The following is a 23972-nucleotide window of genomic DNA, read 5'->3' as shown; positions in this document are numbered from 1 at the left end:
ATGGAAAGTTGTATAAACACAATCTGCCCATGAATAATACATATTTGTGTCTGTTGCTGAAAACAAGCCACCAGTTTAGATGATTGTGGTTTTTTTCACTTAATTGCCTGGTTTGGGAGGATTACATCAATGTGAATATAGTGCTAGGGCCTGAAATGCACGGGTGAACCTAAGTCAAGTATCCCCTTGACTTGGTCACATGCTACACTAGATACAGTGGAAAGAGCATTGGTTTTAGACTCAAACAGACCTACTTTCAAATGCTAGCTTTGCCAACTTTGAGCTGTGTGACCGTGGGTAATTTCCTTATTCAGTCTTTAACACTGTGATACTTAATTCTACGTGGGTTCATATAAGGATTAGACACACGTGGAATAGTGTCTGGCACACAGTAAGGCTCCGTATGACTAACTCTTATTTTTAGAATCCCAGAGCGACTTAACTGAACTGTATGCCACAATCTAGTACACAGACTTGGTCTAATTCATGATCTGCAAAATGGGCTAAGGTATGTAAAAAGTTATTACACAGCAGGACTTGGTATATAGCCCTTGATAAATATTAGAAGTTACTGTTGTTGTTGAAAACTGTTGTTTCAGGGGCTGAATATTATTGTATCTTTTACAATATTTTATAATACAATAGTTTGTGTTGTATTGTAAAAAGAAAATATAATAACATTGAGAAAACCTGACCTAATGATCCTGACCATCAACCCATTTCCACCACATAGTTCCAAGTCCTCCTACTCTCTGTTCGCATATGCCCCAGTTCTTCTCCGTCATGGCACTTATCTCATTGTAATGAAATAATCATGCACTGCATTGTTTAATATCTGTCTTCCTAACAGAGTGAACACACGGCGACAACAGCAACCATATCTTCCTTGCTCACTGCTAAACCCCGACCACCGAACACAGTGCCCATTCACTCAGTGTATTTGTTGAAAGAATGAATGAATGAGTGAATGAATGTGTGAGTGAATCAGGAAGTCAGTGAATATTACTGTACACATGCCTAGGATTGAGCCTGGCATGTAAATAAGGACTGAATGAATGTATGTGCAAGTGAACTGTCCATAGCACTTATGATAAATATTTCTAAAGAAAACTGCCTCCTTCCTTATAGTTACTCATTACAAAAAAACGTTATTTAATGATAACATCGGGAAAAGAACAGGCTGCCCATGAAAAGCCTTTTGTTGTCAGTTTTGCCTTTCAAACCAAAACTATCAGGCACAAAATTGGCACTCAACATAGCTTTTTGTATGGAAAATTCTAATCATGCTCTTGACATTGTCATAATTTCCTTGACTTGCCATTATTATGGAACAAACAAAATTATCAGGGAAAAGAAAACATACAGCTCTTTAAAACTAAAAAATTTTTTTCTGAATTATTTATGAAGGAATTTTTTTATTGGTTATACACACATCTCAGGCCTCATCTTTTTTTAAAGAAGGATTTCTGTAATTTATGTATCTGCAATAAGAAAGGAACAAAAACTAATGTCCTTGGAAATAAATTGTAAGATACAATAATTATATCAGGCATTTGTTTCCAGTAAATATCTTTGTAATTGTGACAGCCCTTTAGTTTTTCTCTGTAAAAAAGGAAGTAACTGTAGTTTTAATTTATCTTTCTCAATCATCTTGAGGGCAAAGCATCTTTTTTTTACTCTGCTATCCAATAGCTAAAGATAAAATGTAGGTAATTAGCTCTTTCACATGGCTCATCAAAGAGATTAACAACGTAGTAACAGTTTGGAAAGCAAATAAAGCCACACAGAGTGGGAATATAGAATCCAAGCTCATTAATAAAACTGACAGCAAATTACATCCACCTTTATGCTCCTCCCGACGCTTGTCTTGAGTAACTACTATCCTGGAGTTTTGCTATATCGTTTCCTTGATTTTTTTCTACATAGACTTTAATCACATACATATGAATTCCTAAAAATACATTGTTTTGTTTTTAATGTTTTTATATTTACACAACGGATTCATGCTGTAATCTTCTGGGACTGACCTTTTTCACTCAATATATTGCTAAAAGTCATCCACATTATTGCTCTGTACTTCTAGTTCGTATATTTCACACCATATACTATTCCGTTTGTGTAAATATTCCACAATTTATTTACCCATTCTCTTGTCAAAGAACATTTGGGTTGTTTCCAATTTTTGCTACTATGAACAGTGGCTCTAAGAATATTCTCGTATATATCCCCTTGTGTGCTTGTGGAAGAATTCTTTGAGAATGTTCTTAGAATTACTGGTCTTAGAGGATATAAATGTTCAACTATACGAAATAATGGCAAACTCTTTTCCAAGTGGTTATACCAATGTGCATGACCACAAGCAATATGTACGTGATCTTACTGATCCACATCTTCTCTAACACTTGGTGTTATCAGACTCATTTATTTTTTCTTTGATAATTGAAGTTAGTCATTACAAGTTCTTTGCTGATATATTAGTTCTCATGCTATATTATATGCTCAGATGGTCTTATTATATTTGTTAGAATAAACAAAATAAAAGCATAAGTGTGTCATGCATGACCAATGATGAGACTATGTCATAAACCAAAGATTATGATTAGCCCACTTTTGTGTATTTAAAGTCCAGAAGAGGGGTTTTAGGAGAGGTGGATAAGGAATTCTGGCCCTGGTAAACACCTCAAAGATGGCTTCTAAGAAATATCTTGAAAGGAAGGGCAGAAGGCCTTGGAATACAAAGTGCCAGTTGTATACTATGCACAGTCCATTCTTCTCCTTTCCAGACTCATCTACTCAGAGAGGCAGCAGACCTAAGATAATCATAGCCTGGATATATTTGAGTCCTTGAAGGCAAGATGGTGACAGTTCACCATTCCTTTGTTACCGGGCCTGCTGGCAATATCACACAAGTCATAGCAGCAACCTCTTAAGAAACTCGCAGGTGAAAAACTCATCTGAGACGGTATTTTTCTCCTAGGATACGGCATTGGTCTCCCACCCAACTCTCCACTGACCTCCAATATATCCGAGCTGATCAGTCAATACAAGTCACATGGGTTTATGGATGTGCTGCATGACAAGTGGTACAAAGTGGTTCCCTGTGGCAAGAGAAGTTTTGCTGTCACTGAGGTAAGGGAAAACCATTGATAACATTGACTCTGTATGGCTTTACCTTGAAGAATATGAGGAAGTGCTGTTCTCTGTGCCTTGTGGTCAATAATCCAAACTATTGCATCCACTAGCACTTACCATGATATTTGGATTACTCCTAATTTCATTCGAACAGTGCTCCTTCCTATAGGAATTTGTAGTGAGATGTGTTTGTCTTGCATTTAAAGGTGATGCTATTTTGATGAGTAAATGTCTGAATTTCTACTTTCCCCCTGTGTGCTCTATCCAGAAGTGCAGAAGAAATGCTGTTCTGAATTATAGCAATAGCATCTGAAAATGGCATTTACAGTGCTGATCATGATGTAGACTTTAAATATCCTTCAAGTTCTAATCAGAGCTAACTACCAGGGGTCCAGTGATGAATCCTTTGTGGGTTTAGAAAAATAGAAATAACTTAACCTATAATTCTTAGATTACAGAATCATAGTTTGTTTTTGTTTTTGTTTTAACTGAAAACAACCAATTCCCTTCTTTTACAGATGGGAAACTAATACCTAGAGATCCTAAGTGATTTGTCAAGGTGCACAAATAGTTAGAATCTACTTCTTTCTGTTGCAATGCTCTGCCTTTACGATGCAATTATAAAGAAACCTGCAAAGTGAGCCAAAAATTGGATGATTAAGATAGGAGACTAAAAGGTATAACAAAGCCACAGAGCCTGGGTATTTAAAAGAGAAGCCAAATAAACCAGTACAAGGTCAGCCTGACATTTAAAAGAAAAACACCTAAAGCCAACAATAATGGCTTCAAATAGCTTATATTTGCCAGCAACTCCCAAATATGTATTTCAACACGGACTCTTCTCCGGAGTTCCAGAACCATATATCTAATTTCCTATTTGACATCTCCACTTGAATATCCCATAGACATCTCACATTTAACTTGTCAAAAACTGAACTCTTGATCTTCCCTCCTAAATCTACTCTTCCTCCTGTGCTTCACATGTTGGTAATGGCACCACTGTTCATCCAGTTACTCATTCCAGAAACTGGCAGGAATCCTTAATGCCTCCCGTGTCTCACCTTCTACATCCATCACTGAGCCGTATATTTTCACTCTATAAAATATGTCTCAAATATGCCCACTTATTGCCATCTCCACTGTCATCGCTTTAGTCCAAGCCATTATCCCTCACCTGGACCACTGTAAAAGTCTTCTAACTGGTCTCTGTTTTCATCCCTGCCTTTCTTTGTTTTCTGCATGGTAGATCCCTCTTCTGCTTAGAAGCCTGCAATGGCCTCCCATGTTAATTAGGGCCTAATCTGAAATACTGATCATAGCCTATAGTGCACTGTGGGATGTGACCCTGCCTACTTCTCCAGCCTCATCTCATGCTACTTTCTTTTTCCTCCTGTCTCATTACAGCCCCACCATAATGGTCATTTTACATAGATATAACCCAGTGGCTTCCCTGCCTTAGAGTTATCTGCATACACTATTGCTTCCTCCTCTTCCAATACTCTTTCCCTGACACTTACCCAGCTAATGCCTTCTCATTATAAACTCCCAGCTGAAATCGCCTTCCTTCAGAGTCTGTCATTGTCCTTGATCCAATCTGAATCGTATCTCCCTTTAAAATCTTATATCTCACATTATTTCATAGCACTTATCATAATTTATAATTTTTTCTATTTGTCAACATATATTCAATCAGATTATTATTTGTTACTATATTTCTCCTTCATCAGACTGTAAGACTTCTGGGGGTAAAGACTTGGTTTACTAGCATGTTCTCAATGCCTGGTACAGAGGAGGAACCTAGTAAGTAATTGTGGCATAAATGAGTCAGAGAAACTGGAGAACATACCTGAGAAGAAGTTGGGAAGCAGAAGGTAAGAACACAAGGCAAGAACAATCTTAGTAGTGTACTGGTTTGAATAGTGTTCACCCCAAAATTCATGTCTACAGAGAACTTCAGAACGTGACCTTATTTGGAAATAGTCTTTTCAGAGGTAATTATTTAAGATGAGGCCACACTGGATTTGGGACTGGTGTCCTTATGAAAAGTCCATGTGTAGAGATGTAGAGGGAAGAAGCCCATGTAATGACATAAGCAGGGGCTGGAGTAATGCAGCTACAAGGCAAGGAATGCTAAGGATTGAGAGCAACCATCGGAAGCTAAAAGAAAATCGTGCAACAGATTCTGCCTCAGAGTTTTCGGAAGGAATCAACTCTGCTGACACCTTGATTTCAGACTTTTGACTTTGAAATGTGAGAGAAAAGTTTTCTGTTGTTTTAAGCCACCCAGTTAGTGGTAATTTGTTACAGAAGTTTTAGGAACCTAATACAGGTAGATGATAGATAGATGATTGATTGATAGATAGATAGATAGATAGATAGATAGATAGATAGATAGATAGATAGATAGATAGATATTGATTTTACTTAAATAACAGAAGTGTGTTTTCCCCTAAATCAGAAACCAAAAACCTATAAAACAAGAGTAAACAACTACAACTAGAAACAGAGGCAAGCCAATCAATGCCCTTGACTGGCCTCAAATTTACCTCTAATCTTCATGGCAGCCATGACAAAAAGAAATATAAGGTGAGTTGGAAAGCTTTTTAATCAGAAAAAGAGAAGGAAGTTAGTCTGTCTTTAGTACTAAAATCTAAAATAATTCTTTTTTTAATAAAATGGCATTGAATAACAGAATTGGCAATGTTTTCAAGATGTAAAAATATTTCTTCTGTGGCTAATTCTTGTATTGGTGCTTTATAGAAGTTGAGAACATGATGTTAGATGAGACTCAATAGAACGGGATGCACGAAACATGTAATTCATATCCTCTGCTTCAGAGAACTTAGAGCACCTAGAAGCACGGACTTGTCTTGTCCAACAGGATTTACCAAGTACCCACTATGGTTCCAGACACTGTCCTAGATACTTCAGATATATCATTGAACAAAAGAGACAAAGGTGTCTGTCTTTGAAGAGTTTCATAGTAGCAGGAGGAGACAATACACAATAGACATACTACATAAGTAAATTAGATAGTACTTACAAGATGAGAAGAAGGATAAGGGTGATGACAGCAGTCGTGGAAGTCCTCATTGAGAAGATGATCACTGACTATGCTGTACACCTGAAATTAATATAAAATGATATTTAACATCAACTGTAATTGAAAAATTTTAAAAAGGTGGGGAAAAGTTGAAGGAGAATAAGAGATTCAAATTTCTGGTTATAAAACAAATACGTTATAGGCATGAAATGTACAGCATAGATAATATAGCATTAGTAGTCAATAATGATAGCATGTCAGATGGTTGCTGGATTTATCAGGGTGATCACTTCTTTAGGTATATAAATGTTGAATAACTATGGTACACCCCTGAAACTAATATAATATTGTACGTGAGCTATATTTTAATAAAAATCTTTAAAAAATAAAAAAGAAGATGATCGTTGAGCAAAGATTTGAAGGAAACAAAGGGAAAAATGGGGACTTAGAGAACTAACATTCTGTTTCTTACCATATGACAGAAACTATACTAGTGACATTAACTCATTGGATCTCACTACAAACCCATATGGCAGGCATTGTTATCTTTATTTGGAAATATTTGCATGGCTTTTCCTAAAAGAAATACTCTTGGGCTTACACAGGTCAGCTAATTCAGCCAAGAAAGCAAACACACCAATTGCTAGAACTGTGCAAAGCAACAATCACTAGGTGTTTTCTACTGTTTGTTGTGACCATGGTTAACTCAAGTCAAAAATCTCCAAGTGATCATAGTTGACAGCAAGATATGAGACAAGAAAAAAGGAGACTCCCAGTCATGTCCCCAAGGCCAGCAATACAGAATAATTTGCACCTCCCCGACTACAGGCACACTTCTAGGCCACTGCCATTTCAGAAGACCATCAGACTTAGATGTCAGCTGAAGGGACCATCTGACTCCTAGGACAAGCTCCTGAGGGCACTCCTCTTCAGACTCAGAACCTAACTCCACTTGGGCACACAGAGGAGAATATACTTTTGGAGACTAACACAACCACTAACATAACTCTATTTATTCAAATGTGAAAATATATAACACAAAGCATGATAAATTCGAAGCTGTGCATTTTTGGATTTTCATCCTGGCTCCTCCAATAGCTGACTGACTTACCTACTCTTGAGTCTGAGTTTCTTCTTCTGTGAATACATTTGATAAAACCTGCCTTGCCATTTTGTTCTGATAATAAAAGATCATTTATGAAAACACCTAGTAAGAAACCTGGCACCGTAAATAGTAAATAATAGAAGTATTAATACTGCCTCTCGCTCCATCATTTCCTGGGGTTTATAGATATCTTCAGGTGTCTTCTTGTGGCCCTTGTTAGAAGTTAGGAAACCTTCCCAGAAGCCCTCTAGTGGACCTTGTCATATTTCATTGGTCAAAATTGTGTCATCTGCCCAAGTCTAAGCCAATCGATGGTGAAAGGAATGGTACCTAGACCAATCATGACTCAACCCCTAGGACTGGGACAGCTTCCCTTGAAACATATGCTCCCATAGAGAAGGGTGAAGACCTAAACAAAAGCAGGATTCCCTTGGGAAGGAGAAGGCAGGAGAATGGACACTGAATAGGCAACCAACTACTTCGGCACCCACTCTGTAAATGGGAAAGTTGCTTCCTCTCTCATCCTTCCCACCTCCAGTCTTCTACACAATGAGGTATTTGGATTTAATCATCTACAAGGGCCCTCCCAGTGACTCTGGTTTCCTTTTATAGCATCCTGAGACATGAATATTTACTCTCCTCGACAATATAGCCTAATGTTTGAAAGTATGGGCTTTGGAGACAGTTCTAGGTTTGAACTCTACCAGTTATGTGATGCTGAGCCTCGGTTTCTGCATGACCATCAAGTTATGGTTGTTAAGGTAACCCAGGGCCCACTTTCCAGGTCAGCTGAATTTAGACGGGGGAGAGAGATAGAAGAATGAGGAGAATGGAGAAGAGGTACATCCCTAATTGGAACTTCAGAGACAGAAATAAAAGATGATTCTGATAACACCATGTGTGTAGAGATAGGAGGGCCACCCGCCCAGCCTCGGGGAATGTTATGAACACACATGAAGCTATTCTTCTTCAGGGATGGTGGTCTGCACTGTGGTGGATCCTGGCCTCAGCAATAGCCAACTGACTTACAGTGATGCTCACCTGGGTGCATTTAAACAGCAGCACACATCCTTGGGCACTGACTGGCACATTTGTCTTGAAGAGCCTAAGTCAGAATTTCAGGATGTCACCCTCACAGAACCTAAAGGTAGAACGGAATTAAATGAAACCAAACCGCTCATTGGCTGAACCTCGTTTCCTCTGTGAAGACCCTCTGGCTGCTGGGTCTCCCTTTGATCAATCCATGTCTCCATCTGCCCCCCCTCTTTTTTTTTTTTTTTTTTTTTTTTTGGTTTTCTCCCGGAAAAGGTCCGAAGAAGGAAGCATGCCTGTTAATGCTTTGTTTGCCAGTCCTTTTGCTTCAAATATCATGCATTGCTGGGCTGTGTTAGCGCAGAGAAACAGGACTGGCTTTGAAATCAGACAAGCAATATTGGAAGCCTGCCTCTACCATCAACTTACCTTGGGAAAGTTACTAACCTGCCTCAGTCACAGCTTCTTCAGCTCCTCAATGGCTCTTGTGAAGAATAAATAAAATGGTGGTTTAATGACTATGTCCCACCTCTTTCCCCTCCCCCCAGGGCAGGGGTGTGGGGCACAGTGCAACAGAAGCAGGTATATTCTAGAGGGTACCCCCACCCAACCGGTTCGTTTGAGGAAAACGGTCTTCTGTTTATTTCTGACCCTACTTCCCAATTGCCAGGCACAGTCCCCATCTATGTCTGTTGCCACAGAGTAATTAACATCGTTTCACACCAAAAAAAGATTCTATTTTGGCTAAGGAAAACGTGAAAGGTGCTTCCCTCCCCCCGGCCCCCCATTTTTGGCAGTTGGCCATTAATACTCGGTCCCCTGTGAAAACCTTGATTTATTCACCTCTCATCTGTTAGCTACCCCAGAACTGTCTAGCTGCAGTTTCTCTGGAGGATAAACTCATTTTGTTTGAATTCCAGGGCTTTATCTGCTCCCCAGAGTCACCCAGGAAATTGCAGGGCCAATTCTGCAGACTAGACTCGGGCAATCTTCAGAGAGGAATTTTAAATGGACCTCAGATGTTTCCATGATCCTCCCAGGACAAAGGTGCTTCTGCCCACAATAGACTCATTGTAGATCAATCAATTCCCCTGGGGAAAATGTACGGCAGGCTTTAAATTTCCTTCATTTCCTTTGACTCAAAAACAAAAAAAATTAATGTTTTTTTTCAAGTCACTGAGTGAATTGAAAACCTCCAGGACAATTCTGTGAAATCTGTTATTCACAAATCAGGAAAAGGAAGGCAGCAGATTACAGTTTAGCAAACCTCCAAAATTCTTCAAGGAATTATTAAGATATATGGTGATACCTCTTTTTGAAAGTCTAAATAATGGGTTGAATAAGGCACCTTTTAACCAACTGGAAATAGTCAAGAAGAGTAAACAGTGGTCTTGGCAGGGAATAGATGGCACACCCAAGTAGTATGAAGAGAATTCTCAAGAAACTATTTGCAAAAAATATGGTTTAAGGAAACCAACAAAAATAGTACAGTCTCCCAGGGCAGGTAAAGTGAAGGAGCCATTACCACACCTAGGATCGAAGGAAAAAATGGAGAGCACCATTCCTAGAACCCCGCGGGAAACAGGCGAGGGCTTTCTAACAGGAGCCATAGCCTTTGGTTAGGGACAACCCACAGTGACCCGGCTGAGAGAGAGCCAGGGAATAAAAACCTGACCAACTCAGTCTCCTCCTGCCTTCCCAGCTTCCACCACAGCCTTAGGTCAAGGAAGCCATTGCTGGGATCCATAAAGGAACTTCCCAGGGCACAAACAGAATGGAGAAAGGTGGAGAGTGCATCTGGAAAAGCAACAGAATGTTCCGCATGGTCCCTCCTGGTAGATGAAGGTGAGGCTGGGGCCAGCTAGAGGAAAGTGCCCACAGCCTGACCACCTGAGAATGTGCAGCTTCTGCACCCACAGACAGAGGTCCAGCATGCAGGAGAGAGACCATGCCTTGCGCAGGTCAGGAAGGAGAGAGAAGCACATCCAGTCCCACTGAAAGACCCTGGTCTTGGGAATCAGACCACCCTGGCTACCAATACTGTGAGGAGGCAGCTTTATTTCCTTGGGAAATTACTTCACCCCTCTGAGCCCCAGTTTAATTCATATCTTGTTGTGTTATTACATGGCTTTCTGTCTCTGAATCCAGGGGCTTCACGTTATTGAGTAGCGAGAGAAACAAATACTCACTAAGCAAGAGAGCAAATGTTGCTATGAAAGGAACTCTGTCTCAGGGATCCAGACAGCTCTATGCCATTGGGTAGGGAATAGGAGAAGTAAATTTTGATACAGTCTAAAAGGATATCGTTACACTTTTCAGTGTCTTTTTTTTATCCCCAAGGGAAGTACACGGTAGGAAACTTGGCCCCGTTCCATCCCGAAACTCCTCCATCCTCAACTCGACCTGCATCCCACCCCTGGACTTACTTTATCCTTGACCTCACCCCATTCCTAGCCGCCAACCCCAGCCTGACTTGTAATCCACTCTTGGCCCTTCCCATCTTTGGCTCCCCCAGTCCCGAACTTCATCCAGTAAGGGATGGGGCACAGGGCAAGGATGAAGCAAAGATGTAAGTTAAGTTCATCATTAGGTAATTTTTAAAAGCTGAAGTTTAAATGGTTCATTTCTAGGAGCACGGTAGAAATACAAATGTAAAAATAACCATGGTGTCAAAATATCCACATCAAAAAGGTGCATGAAAACACCATGAATATAAATTATTTAACCTCTCTGAGTTTCCCTCCCTGCAAAATAAAGAGAGCAATATTTGAGGTTTCTGACACGGCGTAAGGAACAGAGCTAATGTAAGTAAAAGTGCTGTACACGTAGTAGGTGCTGAATGGATGGTAGTTATAATATTTGTCCCTATCCTGTCACGTACCAACTGAGTGACCTTCGGCAAATTACTTAAGGTTACTTCCTCACCTGAAGATTGAGCGCTGCCGCATATCCAGCTCAGAGCGTGCTGTGGTTTCTCAAGCAGGTTCATTGAGAGGATCCTGACCTAACTAGCTAAAGATATTGATCCTGGGACACAGAAAAGGACAGTGAACAAACTGGCCTCTAGTCAGGGCTCTTCATCCTGACCACGGCCCCAATCCATCAAAATGGGCATCTAGTATGAAACCTGTTAATATTTGTTCCCTGAGAAAACAAGAGTTTTCTCATGGCAGATCCATTCTTCCCTCTGTTAATTATTTTTTTGGCGGGGGGAGTAAGGAAGGGTTAGTCAACTATACATTGAAATCCAAAGAGATCACACAAGCCACATCAAGAAGCTTCAATGCTGGTCAATTTTCTGTCCAGTTTGTTTTTAAAAACCCAAAGGGGGTGGAGGAGGGGTGAGCTTTAACGCAGTCTTTTCTGCTCTTGACAACTGGGTCACATCTCAACATCTTCCTGCCCCGTCTCATCCCTATCCTTTCCTTTTTTCAATTTAAAATATCACTGCTATTCAATCTGATGAAACTTATGGTGAGGCAAGGAAAGTTAATGACTGTAGATTGCTTTAAATTGAAAACCCATGTATGTTGAGAGCCACCTTGACAGCTGAGTGCTTCCCTTGGAATAGCCTAAGTAATTAAGTTTAATATTTAAGCCAGGCATAACAGATGCACCCTATCCAGGTAGTGCTTTCTGGAAACCTGAAGAAGCACAAAGCTGTTCATGTGTGCTTTTACGATGTGGAGTGGAATTGCACTGAAGAAAGGGAAACCAGTCTCAGAAAGCCCTCACCTTTTACTCTGCTACCAGACAAAGTCAGTCATTCATTCATCACTCAGTGAACATGTGCTGAACTCCTGTGTGCCCTCCCTTTGCCAGGTGCACACAGATGATGGAGAGATGCATACCAGAGTTCACAGGCAGGGAGAGACATGTGAACAAACCCCCTCCACATGCCACCGCAGGGCCAACAGAAGAGACAAGGTAGGACAGTGACACAGGAAAGCTCATGATTCACTCATAGAAGAGCAAAAAGGTATCGGAGAAGGCTTCCTGGAGGACGTAACCCTCATAGAGGGGCAAACCCTCAGCTAAAGCATAAGCGAGACACTGAAGCATGAATTTATAAGCAATGCAATTTGGCCCCACCCTCTAGAGACACCACGCATGACCATGCTGGATGGACAGAACTCCGTGCCCTCTTATTGGTGCCATCATCAAGGATTCTAAAATTATAGATGGCCACTTTCCTGGCCCACTTCTGATGCAGCCACAGCGAGAACCAGGAGAAAATTATATGCCTTTAACTTTTCCTGTGTTCTGGCTTGTAGCCAGCCCCCCTATTACCTCTGCAAGAGCAAGGATGTCTTTTCTAGTCTCCGTAGGGAAGGCAGTCTAGAATAACTGAAAAAACTTCGGCTCTGGAAGTGGGCGTACTAGGGTTTGACTCCTGTTTTCCATCATTGTGTGTCTGTGCAAGCCATGCAACTTCTAAAACTTTAGATTTTCACCCCAAACTGGAGATAATAAGAGTGCCTTATAAGTACAGAAATACGTTTAATGAGCTAGTTTGTGGAGAACACCTAGTTTAACAAATGTTCTCTCTTTCTTCCCTAAGTTTAGGGCTATGTGCACAAAAGAAAAAATATTTGGTAAATAATAAGCACATACAAGAAGTTCGAATTGGTGCACCCTTCCTCAGGGACCATCTGCAAAAAAGCAGGAGCCTTTTATAATGACAAGCATCTTAGAATTCAAACCTAATTTTTTTTTTTTGTTTATTACTTATATATGTTATGCAACTGAAGACTTTTTTTGCAGGACTTGAGTAATACGTGATTCTGGAATTTTCTATTTTGCAAAGTGCTGGATTAGCCAGCTCTTATGGTATCCTGTTATTCTTTCCTTCCAACTCAGCTTTGAGGTTTGCGTGGGAAATCATGAAGATGTCTTATACAAGCCATAGGCTGCACTTAAAACAGATCTTTAAAGAAACAACACTTAACTATTTTCTTTAAATGTGGTCAATGGTATTTCAAGTTGAGTTGCGGTGTACGTAGGCTGGAGACCAACAATTCTCCAGTCTTGTTTTTCCCCTCCTTCCACATCATCATAAAGCCGGCGCTGCTTCTCTGTTGCTCTCAGATTACAGTAAATGACAGAAGTTTGAATTCTAATGAAAACTAATTCCAGCAAGTGCCTCTCTCCTCCCCCCACTGTTACCCTTGCTAATGACCAAGTAAACAGATCTCATGGAATAAAGGTCTCCTCTTTTATATATGAGAGATGCTTGAGCACATATTATACCCAAGACCACATACTGTTAATAGTTCTTGCTTTTCCCCTGGTAAAATTCAATGAAGTCATGAATATTTATGAATGTTATTTACGATGCAACTAAAGGGTATGAACAGTGCTCAAACTGATTAGGACTATTGTAAAAGAGTCTTCTTCCATTTTTTTTTTTTTAGACTTCCATACACTGAAATCCGTGGGGGATCACGGGAAACAGGACTCCTCCCTAGTTATTCCCTTTGCTAAGTAGTTGCCTCCAGGTCCTGTAGATTCTTCGCTTGAAGTAAACAAAGTGTGGGAATGTGTGAAGACTGCCATCTAGTGGCTATGGTATGAGATGTCACAAAATATCAGAAAAGCCATCTTTTTTGGCTCCTCATAAAGGGCATTAACCAAGCCTGTGAGAAATTGCCCTGACATTTCCTCTGTCATACACAAGGCTTCTGAAGACAATTCCTACCCATGCAGCTGTGACAGCTGGTGGAATCTCAGCACATGGTTGAGAAGGCAGCATTGTGGGGGAGCCCTCGATGCCTTACATGTGCTAAACCCTTTACGTGTCGAAACACAATTGAATAAAGTATGTCCTGTATGGAAAGATTGAATAAACACTGCCCTTTGTTCAGTGTCTAGGGCATGGTCAAACCATCTCTTCACTTTATCTAATACCACGCTCTCCCTTGACCTCCCTGTTCCAGCCACACCGGCCTTCTTTAACTTCTGCCTGCTTACTGTGTTCCTCCTGCCCCAGTGCCTTTGCATATGGAGTTCCTTCTTCCTGGAACACTCATCCCTGCCCAGCACATCCAGTTAACGTCTTCGCCGCCTCCTTGAGATTTCAGCTCAATCACCACTTCCTCAATAAAGGTTTTGTGAATCTCTCTGACTGGGTCAAATTCCCACTCTCCAAGCTCTCATCTGTAACACAGGTGTTCCTGTAACATTTACAGGCATGTGGTAATGTGCATCTTCCCTACATAAGTTCCATGAGGACAGAGACAGCTGGGAAAGGATCTGCTTTAGATCACTATTGTACCTCTCCCACGTATTAGATGCTCAATAAATATTTACGGAGAAAATAAATAGTTGAGTATATCGCATGCGTCTATATGAATTTTCCAGATGAGCCTAAAGTAAGCAATAGTGATAACAGTACCTACTACGTGCTAAGCATTGAGTCTGTTTCTCATGTGTTCTATCCCATTTAATCCTATAAATGATGCTATGAGTTAGCATTTGTATTCTCATTTTACGGATGAGCAAACAGTGACTCAGACAAGTAACTTTGCCCAAGATCATAGTTATTAAATAGAATAACTATGATTGAAAATCACATACTCCAAAGCTCATATTAGAAACCATCTCAGAATTACAAAGAAAATCAAGCATATTACCTTTTGAATATACAAGATAAACATAAAAGACTGAGCAAATAAATCCTTAAAGCGATACTTCTTAGTAAACTGTAGATTTCTCAATGGCAAAACTGTATATTTTTCAAGGGACTGTGTTTTGTTCACCACAGAAAACTCCATTACCTGGCACAGGTCCTGGGATAGAGGAGATGTTCAATATATTTTTGTTAAGTGGATTTAAATTTGAAACCAGGTTGGTCACATCTAAAGAAGATAAAACACATATAGCCAGAGTCAAATTTTTGCTTTAGAAAAAGCCAATAAAGGAGAAGGAAAGGGAAAGGAGACAGGATATAAATGCATTGAGCACCTACTGTGTGCTGGCCTGCTATTTTAGATACTATTTTAAATTATCACTTTAGGTATAATCCCACTTAAACCTACAATAACATTATGACACTATTATATTATTCCTGCTTTGCAGATGAGAAATCTGATACTCAAGAAAGGTTTTAGGGGCGGCAGGATGGCTCAGTTGGTTAGAGCACAAGTTCTGAACAAAAGGGTTGCCAGTTCGATTCCCACATGGGCCAGTGAGCTGCGCCCTCCACAGCTAGATTGCAGACACCAAGCTGCCGCTGAGCTTCCAGAGGGGTGGCCGGATGGTTAGAACACAAGCTCTCAGTTGGTTAGAACACAAGCTCTCAACAACAAGGTTGCCGGTTCAATTCGCACATGGGATGGTGGGCTGAGCCCCCTGCAACTAAAGATTGAAAATGGCAACTGGACTTGGAGCTGAGCTGCACCCTCCACAACTAGATTGAAAGACAATGACTTGGAGCTGATGGGCCCTGGAGAAGCACGTTGTTCCCCAATATTCCCCGATAAAATTTAAAAAAGAAAGAAAGAAAGGTTTTAAACTCAGGGCTGTGGTTCCACAGTCTATATGGTGACTAACCTCAGTACAGGTAGATGTTAAATACAGTGACTGGCAACATCATAGGAAGGGGAGGATTTCCAGCTAGAGGTCAAGGATCACCTGTACAGCTCCCAGATTGGCCTTATATGAGCCTCAGGTCTCATCACTTACATTTCTTTTGGTTTTATTTTCCCATGTCCGTTATTTTTGCACGTGATCATCTCAAGAGTTCTTCATCTGAAAACTGTTGAGGAAGAAAAAAAATGATGTGTTGAAATGGAAGTGCCATCAGACTCCTGATCTGTTCCAAAACAATCTGTCAACCCTTTTAATTTACTTACTACAGTGAGTGTCCTACTCTCCAGATCCCGCCACAGTTTTAAACGGAAAGAGTAACATACAGTTTTCCATAGAAATGACTAAGAATAATGGTCAGAGAAAATGGAAACAATGGCATTGAATCCCATGATAATGTTGAACTACAAAGTTTATGAAATGTGGGCGGCCTATTAGCTCAGTTTATTAGAGGGCGGTGCTCTTAACAAGGTTGCCGGTTCGATCTCCACGTGGGCCACTGTGAGCTGTGCCCTCCACAACTAGACGGACTTGGAGCTGATCAGTCCTGGAAAAACACACTAAAATAAATAAAAGTTTTTTTAAAAAGAAAAAGACTTTAAAAAGTTTATGAAATGAGCGACTCAACTTCACATTGACTAAAACTTCCGATCCGGCATAGCATTACATCCTCTATGAGGCAGGAGTAAAGCCATTTTGGTGGCACCCTTGAATTATTTCAATGAAGTGGTACCATCTTCCCGGTATTGTCTGTTCAACCATTAAATTAGTTAACTCTTGTGACAATATTTCTCCTCTTACATAACATTTCTAAATGTACTCCCTCATCTCACTTTTATAATAACCACATACAGTAGATAAAGCAGGTAGAATGATCAGCTTTTACAAATGAGGACACGGTAGCTGGGACAGTCATGGCTTCTCTCAGGGCTCAGTGCTAATAGAAGCAGAGCAGGACCTTGGGACCTGGTCTATTTAATTCCTATCCTCTCTTCGCGGCCCCCTCAATACCTCCTACTAACATACCCTCATAAAGGAATACACATACTAAGACCCCTTTCTAAATGATGACCATCAAGGTGTCACTCAGGAGAAAGTCAGTGAGGATCCGTACAAGTGCTTGATGGGCCAGTGAAGTCAGTCACTGGATTCCCCAGGCCTGCGACAGAAAGTCTGCAGTCAATCCCAAACAATGCTGAACGGGAAGAGCCAAAAGCAGTGCTGGGAAAGTACTCAGAGCAGCGAGTGGCACAGTGTAAACACTATATGAGATGTGTTCATTAAGTGGACATACATGCTCTCAAGTGCTGAAGATGCCAAGTAGTGTTTCTTTAAGAATTCATCTCCACCAACATTGTAAATAGGAATAAAATCCGTAACAACAATAATGATAATGATTCAGCATATTGGCCAATGTCAACCTTAAGCCTCATATAACTGTACAAAATATATTACTGACCCCATTTTACAGGTGGGAAAGGTGATATTAAGCAACTTGTCCAAGGTCTTATTACTCCAACTAGACAGTTAAGATTTGATGCTGAGTCTTTCGATTTTAAATTCTTTCTATTCTATAATCTTTCAGAGCTAGTTAATTCAGGCAGTCGGAATAATAATTCAATCATCAATATTTTGGCCTTCAAACCATTTCTTTCCCCCCTTAAACTGTCTACATCTAGAAGTTAGGTATCCTGTGGCCTTGTGCCAGTGTCAGCATGGTTACCTTTCAACGGGTATTTTGGCTTAACTAAAGCACGGAGAACATGCCAACATTGTTTTAAATGAGGGAGTGTTTTTCCCCTTCCATACGATTTTGTGGCCTAGGCTTCCCACATATCCCTTTGAACTGTATTGTCCTTGAACCAAATTTATTTCTTATATAGCTAGAGTAACTGCTGTGCTCCTAAGGAAGGAATGTGTGAGATTAAGCTCCAACAAAAAGGACAAATCCAGTAAAGGCGGAAAGAGTGAGACAGCCTAGGAGCCACTATCACTTTCAACACACTCAAAAGGCTTCTCTTGGGCACATCGCAGCCATTCCCCAAAGGGGTCTGCAAGACATCCACCAGGTGCCAGTCCAACAAAGATACGGACTGTGCATAAGATGATGGATCTGAAGTAATAGGATGACCTGTGTCTTCTTTGAAAATGCCCCAAATCCAGCACTGTGTGCATTCCTCAAGAGTATGTTACTACCTATAGCTGATCCATGTGAGAAATTCTGTGTGATATCTGAGGGATCTCTTACAAAGACCCCGAACCTGATGTCCTGAAAAAGGTCAGTGACCACTGTTCCCGAAGGATGCCAATCCTGGCTTCTCCTGCCAAAGAATTTAGGAAATACATAAGGACATCAATGCTCTGGTCTGTTATTTCATTTAGTCCTTACGTTAGGCAAAGTAAGCCTAAGTCCACTCCGTCATCGACCTGCATTTACTAAGCACATCCTGTACATGAGGCACTGTGCTGGGGTTACTGTGGTGAGTAATATAAATGCAGCCCCTGCCCCCTTGGAGTTGGTTGTACAAGGAAAAATGAGTAAGTGAGAAGATAAAATAATAGCAAAGGGGGTAAGGGTTTCCTAATGGAAATCTACAGGGGTTTGAGAGAAGGAGGAGAGGAGGGTAGCCCTTCTCCCAGCCTCTTCCGCTTCAATCTTCCTATTTCCTCTGCCCTGCAAGCTCCCCTCTTCCTGCTGGGTCTCCCCTCCTCCTCCCCACCCACCCACTCCCCTCCCCGGCTCCCAGCGTCTGTTGATCGAGGTAGCCGTAGTGGTAGCGCGGGCCCACCCCACCAGGACCCACCCCTCCCACAGCGCAACCGACCCCGCGCGCGCGCCCACCCACCGACCCTGAGGACAGAGCCTGCAAGCCGACCCAGCGAGCCAGGATCTGTTGTCCTCAATGGGAAATGAGGCCAGTTACCCTGCGGAGATGTGCTCCCACTTTGACCGTGATGAAATTAAAAGGTTGGCTAAGAGGTTCAAGAAGCTCGACTTGGACTCTTCGGGTGCTCTGAGCGTGGACGAGTTCCTGTCCCTGCCCGGGCTGCAGCACAACCCGTTGGTGCAGCGAGTGATCCAGGTCTTTGACAGGGACGGCAACGGAGAAGTGGATTTCGAGGAATTCGTTTTGGGGACCTCCCAATTCAGCGTCAAGGGAGACCAGGAGCAGAAGCTAAGGTTTGCTTTCAACATCTACGACATGGATAAAGACGGCTACATTTCCAACGGGGAGCTCTTCCAGGTGCTGAAGATGATGGTGGAGGACAACCTGAGTGACTGGCAGTTACAGCAGCTCGTGGACAAAACCATCATCATCCTGGACACCGACGGCGATGGCAGAATATCCTTCGAGGAATTCAGTGCTGTGGTTAGAGACCTGGAGGTCCACAAGAAGTTGGTGGTAGTGGTGTGAGCTTTGTTTAAGAGCACCACCCAACTGCTACTTTTACTTTGTCTGATCTCTTTCAAGATCAGCTCACAACGCCCAGCAACTGTCTTTCATACCTTCTTGGAAGTATTTCTCTTTGTAAAGCCAAATTTTCTGACACAAACTTCATGACCAGCTCAGCGTTACTAATTCTTCTCTCAGTGATTCAGGGTAACACCTCAAGGAGCCTGGTGGGGAAAGAAAGGAAATGGCTTTTGTAAATGTCTTATTTTGTTTTGATGCAGAGATCAAACTGGGAAGAGTCAAGAAGAGCTTTCAAAGTTCAAAAAGAAGAAAATATACATCCTTCCCTTTATTTCTCAGGGTTTTATATATGGGGGGCATGTACAATTCAAATCAGGTGTTAGGTGAACAGTTTTCATTTACTTGTGGTGTTCAGGTGTCTTTTGACAGATTGTTAACTTCCCATGTAGCAACAGGGACAAATAGATTTCTCTTAGCTAAGCACCTTTTAATCACCTCTCTCTGGGCAACAAAACCCATCTTTCCCTTTTCCAGGCTGCAGCCCACTCCCCATGATGTATCCAGAAATCCCTCAGGAGGGTTAGGAATCCAGGCAGGCTCCTTCTGTCTCATTGCTCCAGCTCCTCAAAAGAAACTGTTTATCTCAGTGATCTTGTAAGAACTGCTAAGCCTGGACTAAGTGCCCAACCCAACCGTCAGCCTCAGTGGCAGTGGGTTTTCAGGGTTGGCTGCCCACCCTAGTGTTAAGTTCAGTGAAGGGGGCTTCTACCCAAATAGAGCAGGAAACTTTCCGGAAAGCTCTCTCACCTCCAATACTCAGCCCCACCCCCGCTGGACAGAATGGGACAGATTCAGAGTCATTCCTCCCACAGGCAGAGGCAATGAAGATTCTGGTGGCAGAGGACCCTCCCCAGGATGCTGACGTGGTGTTGCTCCTGCTACCATGTTTCCCCGAAAATAAGACCTAGCCGAACCATCAGCTCTAATGCGTCTTTTGGAACAAAAATTACTAGAAGACCGGGTCTTATTTTACTAGAAGACCCAGTATGATATAATATAATATAATATAATATAATATAATATAATATAATATAATATAATATAATATAATAAAATAATAATATAATACTGGGTCTTATATTAATTTTTGCTCCAAAAGACTCAGAGCTGATGGTCCGGCTAGGTCTTGTTTTCGGGGAAATACGGTAACCAAAAGACGCAGAGATGGGCAAGCACATGCCTATAGCAGAGGTGAACGCTGTCTGCACTGACTAAGCTTAGTTTTGAAAATCAGACTTGAGGCCTGGCGGGGAAACTGAGAGCACTCTCATCACAGGAAGCCGTTTCTCTAATGTTACACTCAGGCCAGAGTTCCTCACATCCTAATAAACCTGCAGTCAGGGGTGTGCTGGAGCTTATTCACACTGGGCAAGAGCCAATGTGTGTTCATCCCTCCCCAGCTCCATGTTCAGTGACGTCATGTCAATAGCTTGAAATCAACCATAGTGGGAAAAAAGCAAAAACTTTTCGTTGGTTTGGTTTGGTTTGTTTTGGAGAGCCAGTGCACCAGTAGGTACACTGCTGCCTGCCCCCTAGATGCTACCAACTGTGTGAGGTCCCACTTCACACCAGTGTCTGCCACTTCACACCAACCCTAGTTCTCCCAGTGGAGCAGTCCCCATAGACGGTGCTGAAGGCTCTAAAACAACAGGACAGTGAAACATACTCTCCCTACACATTCTCAGCCAAGAGATAAAAACCAGGTGATCTTCCTCAAGACAAGGAAGATTCGTTTCAAGAAGATACGTTATCCTTAAATTTTGAAGAAGCTGGTAGGTAGCTAATCTTGACCATCCTCCCGCCACCCCACCCAAAAAAGTAGGAAAAATAACTCCACAGACTTCATTACTCTCTGGACACCCATCTATCAAGCCACTCTGCCATACTTTTTATTTAATAGATTACTTAGGAACCACAAAGAATAAGAGTCCTTGTCCCCTTAATTCCCGTGCAGTCTGAAAAAATGTATTAGTGCGTTAGTGATATGAGTTATACCCCATTGCAAGGTAACGTAGTTCTAAAACTCAGACATACCTGGGTTTGGATTCAGTTACAACTGGGTTTCTATCACAGTCACCCCTTATTAGCTGTGTGAGCATGGATTCAAAAAGGTCATATTTACTTCCAAGTTAGAATGCTTTGATTTTTCTCTCTGTTGCTGGTTGCCAACAAATCTAGTTCTGTACAACTTTTAGAGGTGATAAATAGTACTCAACATTTACTGAACAACTGTCCCAGATACTGTTACATTTGTTGTTTCATTTAATCATCATAACAACATTGTGAAGTGGGTGCCATCATCTCGGTTTTACAGATGATGCTGTAGAGAGATCTAGAATCTTCTCCAAGGTCTCCCAGCTCGTAAGTGGCAAAGCAAGGACTTGAACCAGGCTTTCTGACCCCAAATGCTGCGGTTTTCCACCTCACTGCATCACTCCCTATTTTTATGGTTTCTGCATTTACTTGCATGAAATTCTTTCTGATAGTTTTATTAATGTAATCGAATCAAGCCTCAGTTTTCACAAAAGAGGTGAATTGCTTGTCAAATAGCCTCACCTCTTTGGTTCTATGCATTACAATATATACAGAAGGTGCCAAAAAAAAATGTATACACATGTTAAGAAAGGAAAAAACTATTAAAATTGTAGTAATATATACCAATAACAAAAAATGAATACAAATGCGTATACATTTTTTTTGCACCCCCAATACTAGGCAAATAGTATTAAATCATCTTCCACCTTCATCTCATCTTGAAAAATAAGTGGCGGTATTTAGATTAAAATGATAACAGCAACCAATATCTGTTGAGGCTATAGAGATTGGTAACGATATGTTGTTATGAATCCTGTATTAATGGATTGTGTCTGCTCTCTACCATATGTTGCGATCCCCAAACCACTAGACACTTATTTTTTTTGAAGAATAGAAAAAATATGGCCTTAGAACCATTGGTTTGTCCTCTAAATCTATCATGCTTTAGAAGAATTCATGAGAAAAAAATCTTCCAGGATTTTTTTTTTTTAATTATAAATTCCATTTTTCACTTACGCTATTGATTCTCTCTGTTAGGATGTAGAGTAGATAGTTATTCTGGCCACCATGTTTTATCTATTTTGCATGCCTTGAAAAGAGAGAGGCTGGGATGTTTTTTAAAATAAGGTGGCATCGTAATGAGTCTGAACTGGACTTCTCTGCTCTCTACCATAGCTATCCCAGTGGTTGGTGACTGTGAATACCGTGTTTCCCCAAAAATAAGACCTAGCCAGCCAATCAGCTGTAATGTGTGTTTTGGAGCAAAAATTAATATAAGACCCGGTCTTATTTTACTATGATGTAAGACTGGGTCTTTAATATAATATAAAATAATACCCGGTCTTATATTAATTTTTGCTCCAAAAGACACATTAGAGCTGATTGTCTGGCTAGTTCTTATTTTGGGGGAAACATGGTAGCAGCAGCAAATCATATGTCAGCTTTAAAAGGCATTAGCTGATTCATAATGAAAAACCATAACGCTGAAGGGAGACTAACAGCAATAAAAGTGTGTAGATCAAAAGATACAATCTGACAGCTCATAAGCTAAATCTGACCCACAAATAAATTGTGCTGTTGTTAGTTTTATATGGTGTTTGTTCTCACAATTTTTTTATTTGCCAATATTTTTAAAATCTGAAGATTTTTAAAAATCAAAATCAAATTAGCATAAAGGAACACAGGCTACCCCAGGATAGAGTGGTCCTTTTATTAAATAAAGCATCTCTGAAGCATGGGGCTGGAATTAAGTCTCAATGAAGAAAAACGAATGTGTTCCACTCTTTAGTACAAAAGCACAAGATGGACGGAAGTGTTCATTATTTTTCAAAAATAAAGCAACTGGTCATAAAACATATATCCCACCACGTGATATTTTCTAACAACTGAAACAACAGAACAGTTTAAAATAACACAAACACAGCTGTATAAAATTTCAAACTGCTGTAAAATAAAATCTAACAAAACAAAGCTAACAGGAAAACTTAAAAATGGAAAAATATGTAACATGTGAGGAAAGGGGTTGATAGCTTTTTTCAAACTTTTCTGAAATGCATAATTGGGCAAAGGATATAAATATATGATTCATACAAAAGGAAAGAGGGAAAACAAACATAGAAATCTAGTCTCAGTAATTGAATAAATAAAACTAGAATATTTAAAACAGGAAAAAGATGATTAATTATAAAATGGTGTCATTCAGGATGTGAACATCCTGTGCATTGGGGCATCTCTAGTAGCACTGGGAATGACCTTCACACTTTTCAATGGCTGTTGCACACACCACAAGGTGTCAAAACAGTTATGTCATCTGACCTGGTAATCCCACCCATTGCGATATGTATCTCAATGAACCAAAATGATTTTTTTATTGCAGCAATATGTATCATATATATATATATATATGTAATATAAAAGAAAATTAAACACCTGACATTTTCAGAGGCCTTAAGTCAATTATTACATCTCTAATTAAAACGAGGTGAGAATATAAAGCCATTAAAATTAATAAATAAAATGACTGTATGTAGGAGCTATTGATATTGCAGAAGCTCCATAGCCT

The 23972-nt window shown here is 40.7% G+C and overlaps 2 protein-coding genes across 2 annotated transcripts in view; both read left to right on the top strand.

Moving 5' to 3' along the window:
* The window catches only part of GRIN3A (glutamate ionotropic receptor NMDA type subunit 3A), a 144756-nt gene that overhangs the window by 108628 nt on the left and 12156 nt on the right, over positions 1-23972 (top strand). The window contains exon 6 of the mRNA XM_033124088.1: positions 2978-3129. Coding sequence (XP_032979979.1) covers positions 2978-3129 — 152 coding nt within the window. The remainder of the gene's footprint in view (positions 1-2977; positions 3130-23972) is intronic.
* PPP3R2 (protein phosphatase 3 regulatory subunit B, beta) lies at positions 18799-19315 on the top strand. The gene has a single exon (XM_033124089.1). The coding sequence runs from the start codon at positions 18803-18805 to the stop codon at positions 19313-19315; it is 513 nt and encodes a 170-aa protein (XP_032979980.1). The 5' UTR covers positions 18799-18802.

Source organism: Rhinolophus ferrumequinum, chromosome 12, assembly GCF_004115265.2.
Source record: "Rhinolophus ferrumequinum isolate MPI-CBG mRhiFer1 chromosome 12, mRhiFer1_v1.p, whole genome shotgun sequence".
Taxonomy (NCBI): Eukaryota; Metazoa; Chordata; class Mammalia; order Chiroptera; family Rhinolophidae; genus Rhinolophus; species Rhinolophus ferrumequinum.
Note: the sequence above shows the minus strand (reverse complement) of the source record. Positions and strands in the feature narration are given on the sequence as shown.